General features: G+C 42.1%; 1 protein-coding gene across 1 annotated transcript in view; it reads right to left on the bottom strand.

Moving 5' to 3' along the window:
- The window catches only part of LOC147679760 (uncharacterized), a 361,586-nt gene that overhangs the window by 317,144 nt on the left and 31,189 nt on the right, over positions 1-13,253 (bottom strand). Inside the window, exon 2 of the mRNA XM_086942474.1 lies at positions 6,592-6,732. Coding sequence (XP_086798600.1) covers positions 6,592-6,732 — 141 coding nt within the window. The remainder of the gene's footprint in view (positions 1-6,591; positions 6,733-13,253) is intronic.

Below are 13,253 nucleotides of genomic sequence, written 5' to 3'. Positions count from 1 at the left end.
GCTGAGTTCCAGGGCTGATGTCTTTCACAGTGTGTCCACTTTTAGATTGGGAACAAGGCCAAAGTCTAAGTCTTGCTAATATCTTGCAAAATAAATAGGCCAAGAGAGGGTTTTGAAGACATGTACTTGGTGCTTAATTTTTAGTTTCTGTCTCAGTTTCAGGTCCAGTAGAAAAGGGGTGTCAAACCAACAGAGGCAGAAAACACCATAATCACACAATTGGAGTCATGTAACTCCTGGTTGCCCTTTGACCATGCCAAACAGTCAATAAAACTAAGGAAAAACGGTGAGGGATGCCAACATTCCATTTACAGGGAGACGAAATAGAAGGTGATAAATCCAACTTTTAACTCAAATCCTACACTTGAAAACGCAGGTGGCAAATGAGAAGAAGGAGATCTGCTAGCCATTGTCCCTGGACATATTCAAAGAGATGTATTAGGATAGGGGATAACAAGTACCAAGACTCTGCAATTGAGAAATCATATTATAATCAAAAGGGTGTAGAATGCTCAGGAGAGACATCCATTACAACAGATTCCAGAGGAGAGAGCTGTAGCCAAATGCTCTCAAAGCCCTTCAGTGTAGACTTTGCCTAGACTGCTCCAATGGTTGCCCCAAGGGTTGTCCCAATATTATCCTCAAGACATTCTCTGTCTCTTATTTATAGGGTCTCCTGGTCCACGGTTGGAGGAATCACCCCCTCAGGAAGGTTAGACCTTTAGGAGAGTTAGGTCTACCAGAGATCCTGATGCTCCAGCTGGCCCTTCAGAAAGAAGGCCAAATAGTTTGGGAAGTAGAAGCTGGGGTTAGCTCCTCAGGCAGAAGAGTCGATGCAAATGGATTGACAGGAAGAGTGGGCCCAGGAGAAGAGACAAAAAGAACAGTTGGAAATAGAGAAAGGAAGGAATTGACAGGAGAAAGATTGCAAATTGAAGGAAACTGGAAAACGAATGTCTATCTCAGTTTAACAGGATGATAGCCATTGATTAGAAGAAGATGCTCAGGGGTGAGGCATATAAGGATGCTTGCAAGTGGGAAAGTATTTCCCCCTTCAAACCCAATAAACTCCTGCCAAAGATTTGATACAAATGTATATGTCTAGCATTAACATCTTGGGTTGGTTCAACAGTTATGAGATTACATGCATGGCTCAAGAATGAAGTGACAAGTGAAGGTGGTCTCTGTTGAAGGGACTGGAGTCTTGAAGAATACATGAAAATGACGATAAATTAGGAGTCCATTTTGGAGGCTCTTGGAAGCTGAGATTGAAGTTCGGCAGAACCTTCAAAGCTTATGGTCTAAAAACTAGACCAGAACCAGGGGCGTAACACATGCCCGCACATCCCCTGCAGTGCCGGGGGCCCCAGCTGCAAGGGGCCCCCTCAGCACAGTACTCAGGTCTGAGCGCTCTGGATAAAATCTGGAGCAGGGCCCCTCCGTGTACATTGCACGGGGTCCCTTAAACTTTCATTATGCCACTGACTTGAACCAGACAAGTGATAAGCCAACCATGTGAACTAGGGTGTTAATAGCATAACTTCAAGCCTAAAGGGGAAAGGAGTGCTAAGTATAATGGTTTTCAAACTGTAATTTAAGGGTTAGAGTGGGGAAGCCAGCCAGCACTCCAAGGTGAATTGAGGGAAGAAAGTAGTTACCTGCAATAGGAAGCAGACACTATAACAAAGACTGCTGAGTCAAGGACTCTGTGCCAGTAACTTGTATGATAACTAATGTGTTAGTAAGGTGGACAGTACCAGTGTGGTTAAGTGAGACTGAACCCAGTGGTTCTGCACATGTGAAATAAGTCTTGGCAGTGGCGTAGGAACGGGGGTGCGGTGGGTGCGGGGTTCCCCAGGTGCCATCACTGAGGGGTGACAAAATGACAAAAACATGTGTTTTAAACACATATTTTTGCCATTTTGTCAAGCTGGAGGTGACAAGAAATGTTCTGCACCGGGTAACACCTGACCTTACTACGCCACTGAGTATTGTTTGCCCTGCAACATATCTACAGAAACTCAAAAGGGTGTGTCAGAGGGCTCGTATCAATGGCAGGTACCTTTCTATTGACAACGACACCCTTAGTATCATAATAGACTGAGATCATCACAGACTCTGTGGCATTTGGTCTCATTGCCAATGTGCAAATACATCGCTTTCTCGTAGCTGAAGGTACAGATGGAGATAAAATGTAGGACTGATGTAATTATAGAGCCCAGGTAAGCCGGGTATTACTTTCCTATTCGGGACCACGTCTCCCATGCTCACCAGAGTACAGGCTGCCCACCAGCCTTCTAGAGAGGTGGAGATCCCTCCTGAGGAGAGACCGAGGGAGAGTAAAGCAAACAAGGAATCAATGGTTTATTCTGGGAATGCACTGTCCATTGCATCGGTGCTTCCTACTCCAGAGAGAGAGAGGAAGCTTGACACTCATGAGCGGATCAGGTGCTTATGTCTGGACCTTTGTCGAGCATCAGGAAATGTTGACTGCTAGTGGTCTATCTAAAGGAGAGTCCAGTGAGGTGCAGGCAGCATGCCCTACTCATGTGGGCCTTCAGAAGCTTGCACAGGAAAAGGTCTTCTCTTGAGTGGTGGGTGATGCTGAGGGCTCAGGTTTACTAGAGTGGAGAAGTGTCTTGTCCCCCAAGTGTGGGTCCAGCACCAGAGATGGAGACCCTATACCCAGCCCCTCTAATGTCATGTGGTCACATAAAATATGTCACCCTAGGGGGAGGCCCCTAATAAGGATGAGTGTATGGGCTTGTAGGAGACATTTGCTAGTTACAAACCGAGCCCTGAACCCTAAAAAATACCACTGTACCCCAAAACCCAAACCTACCCCTGAACCCTAAAATGCCCCTGTACCCCAAAACCCAAACCTAGCCCTGAACCCTTAAAATACCCCTGTACCCCCAAACCTACCCCTGAACTCTAAAATATCCCTGTACCCCAAAACCCAAACCTAGCCCTGAACCCTAAAATAACCCTGTACCCCAAAACCCAAACCTACCCCTGAACCCTAAAATACCCCGGTACCCTACAACCCAAACCTAGCCCTGAACCCTTAAAATACCCCTGTACCCCAAAACCCAAACCTACCCCTGAACCCTAAAAATACCCCTATACCCCAAAACCCAAACCTAGCCCTGAACTCTAAAAATACCCCTGTACCCCTGTACCCCAAACCCTACCCCTGAACCCTAAAAATACCCCTATACCCCAAAACCCAAACCTAGCCCTGAACCCTAAAAATACCCCTGTACCCCAAAACCCATACCTATCCCTAAACCCTAAAACTACCCCTGTACCCCATAACCCAAAACTATATCTGAACCCTTAAAATGCCCAAACACCCCAAAACATATACCTCAGTACCCCAAAACATATACCCCTATACCCATACTTACCTTATCCAAACATTAAAAAAAACATGCTGATACCATTCATGCATTTACAACAAATTTCGTTGTAAATGTATGCGTGGTAAAAGCATATAAAATGTAATGCCATGCGTTATAATGGCATTGCGGAGTCATGGTACTTTCGTAATGAAAGTATGCGGAGTGATGGTATGCGGAAAGAAAGTTGCGGAATAATGGGTGTTTACCCTCCCTGGTAAGTACATTGGTGGCACGGCGGCCCACATCTCCAGCAACATACTCATATTTTTTCACCACCCATTTGAAAAATGCACATGTCTCTCTCATTGATGGCCAGCACCGACATACACTTTTAGACACATCTCCCGCCACAAGTTCTAGAATTGCGAACTTTAGAGCTCGGGAGCTACGTTCGAATCTCGGCATCAAGTCCAACTGTTGGTAAATAAACAAGAAGAAAGGAGGGAGGGTCTTTTTATTTTGTAAGGAGGGGGCTCAACAGTATAATTAATCAAATCAAATTATATTTACTATGCACTTAAAATGACATAAAAGTGTGTATTAATAAACTACATACATACATTATATACATCAAATAAAATATCAAAATAATTTAAGACTGGATTCCATTACAATCTTTAAAGCAGAACAATAAAATCCGCGCATGGAGCTAAAAAAGATCTGTTAGGAGTTTAGCTGTTCAAAACGGTTTAGTATTTTCAGAGTGCCCTTTATAAAATTCAACATTCCAGTACATATTTTGAAAGAGGGAAGCCTTTGTAAAAACTCCATAGAGGGCATATATTTTTTACAACCAGCTTGACGTAATAAAGGTTTTAACACTGTGAATATGGGGCTTGCATACAGGGGGCAATGTATCTATACTAATATAATAAAGAGAGAGCCCAAACCTTTGAGGCGGGTAATCTCAGGAACCACAGCACCAATCACAACACCCAATACAGTGTTGGAAAGGGCAGTTGCAGCAGAAGGACATAGGCTATGCAGACGCCCACCATATACATTTAAAACGTAAAAGAACCGTGCCAGCAAAGTAGTCCCTGGTGGGCGTGTCTGTGTTGTGCTGTGGGGGTGTGACAAACGTTGGGGGCGTGTGGTACATTCCGCCCTTCATGCCATGTCTCATATCGTGTGCTAATCCCACCCTGCTCCCTTTAAATACCCCTGCACCCCATAATCATAACCCACCCGTACTCCTTAAAATACCCCAACACCCTTAAACACTAACCCATCTTAACCCTATAAATATACCCTGTACCCTAAAACCCAAACCTATCCCTAAACCCTAAAAATACCCCTGTACCCCAAAACCCAAACCTAGCTCTGAACCCTATAAATACCCCTGTACCTCAAAACCCAAACCTACCCCTGAACCCTAAAAATACCCCTGTACCCCAAAACCCAAACTTAGCCCTGAACCCTATAAATACCCCTGTACCTCAAAACTCAAACCTACCCCTGAACCCTAAAAATACCCCTGTACCCCAAAACCCAAACCTAGCCCTGAACCCTAAAAATACCATTGTACCCCAAACCCCAAACCTACCCCTGAACCCTAAAATACCCCTGTATTCCAAAACCCAAACCTAGCCCTAAAACCTTAAAATACCCCTGTACCCCAAAACCCAAACCTAGTCCTGAACCCTAAAAATAACCCTGTACCCCAAAACCCAAACCTTACCTCGAACCCTAAAATACCTGTGTACCCCAAAACTCAAACCTAGCACTGAACCCTAAAAATACCCCTGTACCCCAAAACCCAAACGTAGCCCCGAACCCTTAAAATACCCCTGTACTCCAAAACCCAAACCTACCCCTGAACGCTAAAAATACCCCTATACCCCAAAACCCAAACCTAGCCCTGAACCCTAAAAATACCCCTGTACCCCAAAACCCATACCTATCCCTAAACCCTAAAACTACCCCTGTACCCCATAACCCAAAACTATATCTGAACCCTTAAAATACCCAAACACCCCAAAACATATACCTCAGTACCCCAAAACATATACCCCTATACCCATACTTACCTTATCCAAACATTTAAAAAAAAACATGCTTTTACCATTCATGCATTTACAACGAATTTCGTTGTAAATGTATGCGTGGTAAAAGCATATAAAATGTAATGCCATGCGTTATAATGGCATTGCGGAGTCATGGTACTTTCGTAATGAAAGTATGCGGAGTGATGGTATGCGGAAAGAAAGTTGGGGAATACAGGCAAGGCCTTTGCCGGGCGTTAAACTGGGGCGGTGACGTCAGGCAGGGGAGGGTCAGGGTGGGGGGGTTGTAAAATGCGGGATATGGACCATTAGAGGTAAGTACCAAAAAAACATAGTGAAAATAAGGTATTGTTTTGTTTACACAAATGTTTTAGTGCAAATTTATGTATATATGTATATAGAAATATGTGTATATAGGAAATATATTTGTCTAAATGGTCTCTCTAGCGATGTATCATGTTATATATATATGTATGTATATTTTTTCAGGTCTGACGACAGATGGTAATACCACTGTATATAGTAAAGAGGCATTAATTGTGACTGACATAAGGAGATGTTGTGACTCTTTGTTTATTTAACTCCATGGCTGCTAGAGCAATTCCCGCTGGGTGCTGAAATATTCAGAAACCCATGCTCCATGACGAGCTCAGCTCGTCATGAGTGTATGAGAGGTGTACATCATGACGAGCTGAGCTCGTCATGAGCGTCGAAGGTGTTAAACCATAGAATTTTGCTGATATTGTCCTGAGGAAGACACAAAAAGGTGTGTCGAAACGCGTCGACAGAAATCAGCATCCTCAACATTTTTCTGGGCATTATCATTAGGTTGATAACGTTTTTGTGACTTATATATATTTCTCTGGAGTAACAGCTTATTTTATAAAAATCTATTTTTTATCTTTTCATTTTTAATCATGTGTATCAATGAATATGTTCATATCAATGTTTTATTAATGTAATTAAACTTTCGCCTTCATCATATAATATTTTTATTGAGTCCCTTCTCTCCTTATGGTGCGTCCTTTTTCCTGTTTTTGTCAGACTTTGTATTTTTGGCCTGGGCCTTTACCCTTGCATATGCTAACCAAAGACCAACGCATTTTTCATCTTAAAAAATTGTTTCCCTATTTTGAGAATGCCTATGCATAAGAATAATACCAAACATTGAACATAATTACCTTAAGTCCATAATCGGGAGATGACCAGTAGGGAGGAGAAGCTATCTCCTCTGGGCAAAAAAGGCGTTGATTCTTCCTTACTCTTCTCCTGTCTGTCCCCCATGTGATTTCTGTTGGTGAGATTCTCTCTTCATCATCCAACTGTGGAAGAGAAGTATAGAGAGCATTCAGCTACCGAGCTCCAGATCTCAAAAATGCCTCTCATTAGAACTATTGCATGCCAACCTCATTATTCCCACTGTATAACGAATGATAGAGGCAACATGATCCAACAGAACACTACCTTTCACATAGAATATAAATAGGGGAAAAGTAAATGGGGTACATGACAATGTTAAAGGAAGTAGGGGTTCTTCACTCATAAATTAAATTTGAAATAGGTAATTTCAAAGATTAACCTCAGACTTCCCAAGAAAGATGATGTGATCTTTATGTAAAAATAATTTGAAAATATGAGTCCGACATTAACGACTTCCAGATTAACCATCACACAATACTCTTAAAATGGCACTAGGTACCTGTTTCAGTAGGGTTGGTTGATCGCTACTTCCTCGTTATAGAAAAAAAACAGTCCTAAAAGAAGATCCCTCAAGAAAATTGGTCCCTGCATAGCACCATATTTACCTAGATGGTTTTAGTTCTCGACTCAGAATCACCCTACTGGAAACAGGGAATAACATGCAAAAAAAAAATGTACTACTAAAACTGCACAGTATTCTTCCTTCTAGACTGTGTTGATCAAGCAAAATCCTCAAGGATTTTGTTTGTCAAAAAAATCTGGTACTGAGCGCTATTTGGGATCACCTTGGAATTTAAAATTAGGCCCAGAAAATATTTGCACCTGATTTCCACATTACGCCAGTGCTCATAATGAGAGTCTTTAAGAGGAATGGCTACCATTGCTCCTTCGTTGTTGGCAATTTCAACATCACTGTGCTTCTGGAAGACTGTTATGGGGTTGGGTCTAAGTATTCATTGCTGAGAAAGCACCCTGTAAATATCCAACTAGGATCAGGAGCCCTTCCTTATATAAGCCACAAACATCTAGCCTCATTAGATCTAGAAGATTAAGTACCACGAGAAGCTCCAGTGAGCATGCCTGCAAAGTCTTGTGCCTAATTCCACAGACATATACTGTTGGTTATCTGAAATTCTCAGGGATAAAGAATTACCAACCATCCTTCCACCATGAAACATTTTAATTGACATACTAATGGGCTGATTTGCAGTTTGGTGGCTGGGTACTCCATCACAAAGGTGACAGGGGCCCCATTCTCCTTATTACATGTGCATTATGTCCTAATGGACTTATAATAAGGCAGACAGGATAACTGCCTCGTTTGTGACAGAGTGCCCATTCACCAAACACTAAATTGGGCCCTTATTTCCCACCTGCAACAGGGTAAAGCTTCCTTGACAGGTTGGCAGTAACAAAAGCCATTTTTCCACTCTCCCAGCAGAAAAGGGTAAACACTAGTCCTAGGAATCTATGTAGGTGACAATGGGCTTTCATGGATCAAGCACCTCAAGCCCATCTCTACATCAACACATCAACCTGCACACCCAGTGTGCCCTTGTATATACTCCGGCATTTCAAACCTCACTGCACCACTCATCTAAACATTGGGTGCTGATCAACATTAACACAATTTCTGCATCCACAAAGAATGCAACTGTTCACTGCACCTCCGCAAAGCAAATCCAATTAACTGCATAAGAACTTCTTTATTCACAAGTAACTGCAAATACACTGAAAGCACTCTGCACCTCTGAATGACTAATGCTCATCCCAAAGACAAAAATAACTGACTTCATCACCACACAACCTTTGCATATTTCTTATTAGAGAATTGGTTGCACCTACCACCACACACATTTTCAAAGCTCAGGTTTCCCAAGCCTAAAGCATCAAGCACATGTACTCACTAAACAGGGGATGGTATCATAGTTGCTGTGTGGTTTCAGGATTTTTGTCCAGGGTCCACAGCAATAGATGCCACAAATCACTTAGAAAGGGAGAATGATAGGGTGTCCACTATCCAAGACTGTAGAAGCCAGTGTGAAGTGGAAACAGTCCTCACTAAATCTTCATGATTCTGCATGTACATGTGAGCAAGCACTGAATGGCTAGCTCAAGAGAGGCGGTGTGGGCTGACTGTAGGTATAGTACAACACAGTTAAAATTGTTGCAATAAAGATGTAAACGTCCAACAAGAGTTGTGGTCATACAACACTTGAATAATAATATTACAAGAATGCAAAAATATAAAATATATTTACAATACAAAAAAACAGAAAGGGTACAACACAATGTACAATGGAAGAGGTGTGACGCAGCGGCCAGGGTGCCTGACTCGGGACCACAGGGTTCACGGTTCGATCCCCGGCGTCAGGTTAGCCCAGCACCATGTGACTCTGGGCAATAGCTCGCCTAATCTTCCCAACGGCCCCCAGCATCGGGACACCTCTCCGGAGGTAGCTGTGCACTTTACAAATGCTTGTATTTAATTTCATTTCAATAAGGAATGCACAATGAAATGATGGTATAAACCATACAGGAGTAAAACTTGGGCCCATAGCTACCCATACCATACAGAGCTTGGGGTCACAAGATGATTGCCAATATCAGCATAATGATGCAACAAAAAGCACAATATCACAACAGTGTAGTCATGGAACTCTGATAAGAAGATCGGAAACAATCGATGGTAGCGTGATCATTAGCTGGTTGCGATCAATATACTTCGTAATTGAGGATTCTGAACACCATTATGAAAATGATTAGTTTGCTACAAATCTGTAAAATTCACATCCTTAATATTCATGAACACCTAACACCTAAAACAAAGAAAACACGGTGGAAAACAAAGGACAAACAAATGTCAGTTTATCTGGTAACCTGCAAAGGAAGGGGATAGTGTCTCTAAATTCAGAGAGTGGATTTCCTGGCATCGGGAAGGAAAGTGGTGGTGATGGCCCAACATGAGGATAGCTTGCTATCTGGGGACTCTTGAATCTGCAGCTGTGTATCTCCACACTCAGCAGGGACTACCATGGGTGATGATAGAGACACACCTCTATTTCACCTACAGAACTATAAAGGGAGTCCAAAAGCACAAAAGGCTCCTCTAATGTCAGACAGGCTTCCATAGATCTGGCAAGTCAACTGAACACTCACGCACCACAGAAAAAGGAACAAAAAAAAGGAACAAGTAAGCCACAAAGTACTCTTCCGACAGGCAACACATGGTTGACTAGTCTATAGAATATATCTGGGGCATTCTTTAAACCAAAGAGGCACAATTCAGAATAACATCTCCTCCTTGGCTGCAGACATTATGGGAGTCTGATAACAAACAGCCAGAGTATTGCAAAAGACCATTCACCCCTTGGTAGAAGACATCAGAGTGAATCTGTTAGTAGCCACTGGCAAGATGAAAAGCACTAAGGGGCTTGGGAGCATCCAAGGTATTCAGCCAGAATTGACTAAAGAGTATTAATGTATGTAGATGTGGAATAAGGAAGAAGTAAATCCATACTTACCTATATGCACTTACTTTCAATATATTTTGGTGCTCAATATTAAGTCCTCGAAATTTTAGACCCACAATATTTTTATCTTGATATTCTGAAATACAACTGGCACTCAAAGTGTCCACCAGCCCATCAACTTAGCGGATAGATGGGCATCTATCTAAGTAATGATGTTCAGCCACTGGCCATCCATGGAGACGTTCAGGTTTGTTGACCTTTGACCATAAACTATAAAAATGCTCTTTAAAACTAATGTCTAGCTTCTGGATCACTTCTGCCTTGATACTCTCCTAAACTTTCTCTGACACCGGGTTCTTTCTGCATTTGACATGCAACCTGTTCCTGGTGTCATCGTCACAGACTGATGCCAACCCTTGGATCAGTAAAAACAGGTGGGCAAAGTGCCTTATATTTTGCCTGCTGTGGAGTTGTCAGACCTGAGTTAACTTAATTCCCTGAATTGAGTTATCGTATTCCTCTTCTAATTGTAAGTCAGGGAGGTGTTCACAGTTCTTCACAACCTCTTTAGCGACTATTAGAAAGACAAACTTATACTCCATCCAAAGATATATTTTCAGCCTATTAATGTGAAATAAACTCAGGTTCCTGGGTGGCACCTATTTAAAGTAGGTAGTTTGCATCATAAAGTTTCTTCAATACCTTGTACGGCTAAAGACAATTATTGCTGAAATCACAAGGGCAAATAAACTTCAGGATCCACAATTTCTGAGCAGCCCGGTAATTAGTAAGGGTAACTGTTAGACCTGAATTTTAACAAGAGCGGGGAGAGAGAGAGTCAGTGGATTCAGTCTCCCTAAATGTATGAATAAACAAAGTGGAATCCACTCAAAGTGATAGTGATCCCTAAAGTGATGGGGAACACACAGTGTTGTTTAAATGCCCCTCACACACCAACAGGCCCCTTGGTGTCATGCTTCATCATCGGGGCCTTCGCACCCCTCTACGGGATGCGGCGTGCTACGACTCGCGGATACGCAGGAGCACTTAGAAGTGAACTATGTGTGGGGGTGTGTGTATATAACCAAGGTGTGAGTGAGGTGAGGTGAAAAAAAGTGAAAAGTTAAAAAATACCTGGCACATGGGAGGAAAAAATATTTTTAATTTAATCCCCGGCTGGTATTGTTAAAAGAAGTGCAGGGCGTGGTTTAGTAGATACGAGTTAAGGTATCAAAAACCACTATTTAAAGTGTCAACATGTTTCGGAGGTCACAGCCTCCTTCTTCAGGACAAGGGTTATGCACTTACCCTCCCCTTACTCACATGCAGAATGTAAAAGTGTATTTAAAAATTAATTACCACAATGTGTAATATTCCTAACAATGTTTTAGTGTTAGTGAATGCAGTTGCGCCCAATTGGCGATAGAACCTGCGTAGAGAAATGCATAGATAAATACATGGGTCTGTACCAGACAGATCAGTGGAGAAGAAAAAACGTTCTCTGAATACCACCAGGTCAAACCAAAAATAATGGGACCCTGTGAAGAAATAAAAAGACACAAATGGACATAACACAATACTGACATACATATATACAAAACACCGAGTTACTCTCTGCTCAGATGGAAAGAGAGCAAACAATAAGATAGAAAAGTCTTACTTAGAGTTCTCAACTATAAGACCTCATGAGCCTAAGCGTATATTGGGGATCCTTCCTTTCTGCTCAGAAATGACCTAAAACAACATTAATATACGGGATTCAGTTGGAACAAACACGGTACTAAATGCACCAAACTGATGGAACAAAAGCTCGTCTCTGTCACCCAGAACTCACGGTTACTGCAATGGCTAATCGCCTGCCTTCCCTCAACGCGGCTCCGATGAAGTGAGCATAGATCGCGTCAAAACCCTTATATATACTATCCCTGGGAGTAATTAGTGGGGCTGCATAAGTATTGGGACACAGACACCAGAACTTTAGAACTCTTTTAGACTCCAAATCCTGCCAAGAAGAGAAGAAGAGCTGGAGAAGCTGTGTGGAGGAAACATCACTTTTAACCCTCTGGATGTACATCTTTTTCATAGTGCCTGGCTGTCATGAAGGTTATCCTTTGCCTTGCTGACTGGGCATGCTCTTCCATATATCATATCACCGTGAGGGCCCTTTTGAACGTTTCTACCAACTCATTAGACTGAGGTGGTAATCTGTAGAGAAGTAGTAAGTTAGCCCTAGGTCAGAATTCATAGTCCTGGGTAATCCAAATCTTGGAAAAATACCAATAATAGCACCAGCTACCATGGGAACACCGCAGGAGCACAGCCTCATGATACCTGCAGCTGTATTTGTTGCCTTAGGTTATTGTAGGGCCAAGGAGACCAACAATGGGGATAACAGCTAAGAAGTCTACTTTAGATCTAAATCTATACATAAATGGAGAGATGGCAAATAAGAACCAGCTGAATGACAGACTCTGACGATAGACAGCTGAAAATGTGTGCTGCCAAAGAACGCAGACTCCAAGGCGAGAGAATCCTAGTTTAACATTACATATCAGAATATTGTTGACAATATATTTGACACAAATATTGTGCCCTAAATATAATTTACAAAAATATACCCCCATTGTAGTTAACAATACAAAATCTGCACCCATTGGATCGATATTTTTATAAACAATACTTAATATGTGGTGATAGCAAAGAAAGACCTGAAACGGATCAGAATGCTGTTTTGAAGCAGTCAGAATATCTGAGTAATGGGCAGATTAAGTGGCTACAAAAAATGTTTAAAGTCAATAACTAAACAACACACATGAATTGATAACCATCACAATATACCCTCACTAATAATAAGTCAGCACTCTTAGCTTTGTCGATGTTTGTTTGCTATGTCACTGTTCAAGAGCCAAATAATGGAATAAGAAAGCAGGAGATCTGGCAAAAATATCAGACCTTATAGGATAACTGAAGAATGACATCTGTTTTATGTTTATGTTTTATGTTTAGATGCTTGTAAAGCGCTTGAATGCCGAGGCGTCTTAGCGCTGGGACATGGGGGCAGGAAAACATTATCATTGAAAACCTATGCGGCTGTGAACAGCCAGGTTTTCAAACTCTTTCTAAAAAGCTGAAAGTTGGGTTGGAGCTTCATAGGAAGTGGCAATTTGTTC

The sequence above is a fragment of the Lissotriton vulgaris genome, chromosome 11, assembly GCF_964263255.1.
Source record: "Lissotriton vulgaris chromosome 11, aLisVul1.2, whole genome shotgun sequence".
NCBI lineage: Eukaryota > Metazoa > Chordata > Amphibia > Caudata > Salamandridae > Lissotriton > Lissotriton vulgaris.
The sequence above is the reverse complement of the archived record's forward strand: the minus strand, read 5'-3'. Positions and strand labels throughout refer to the sequence as shown.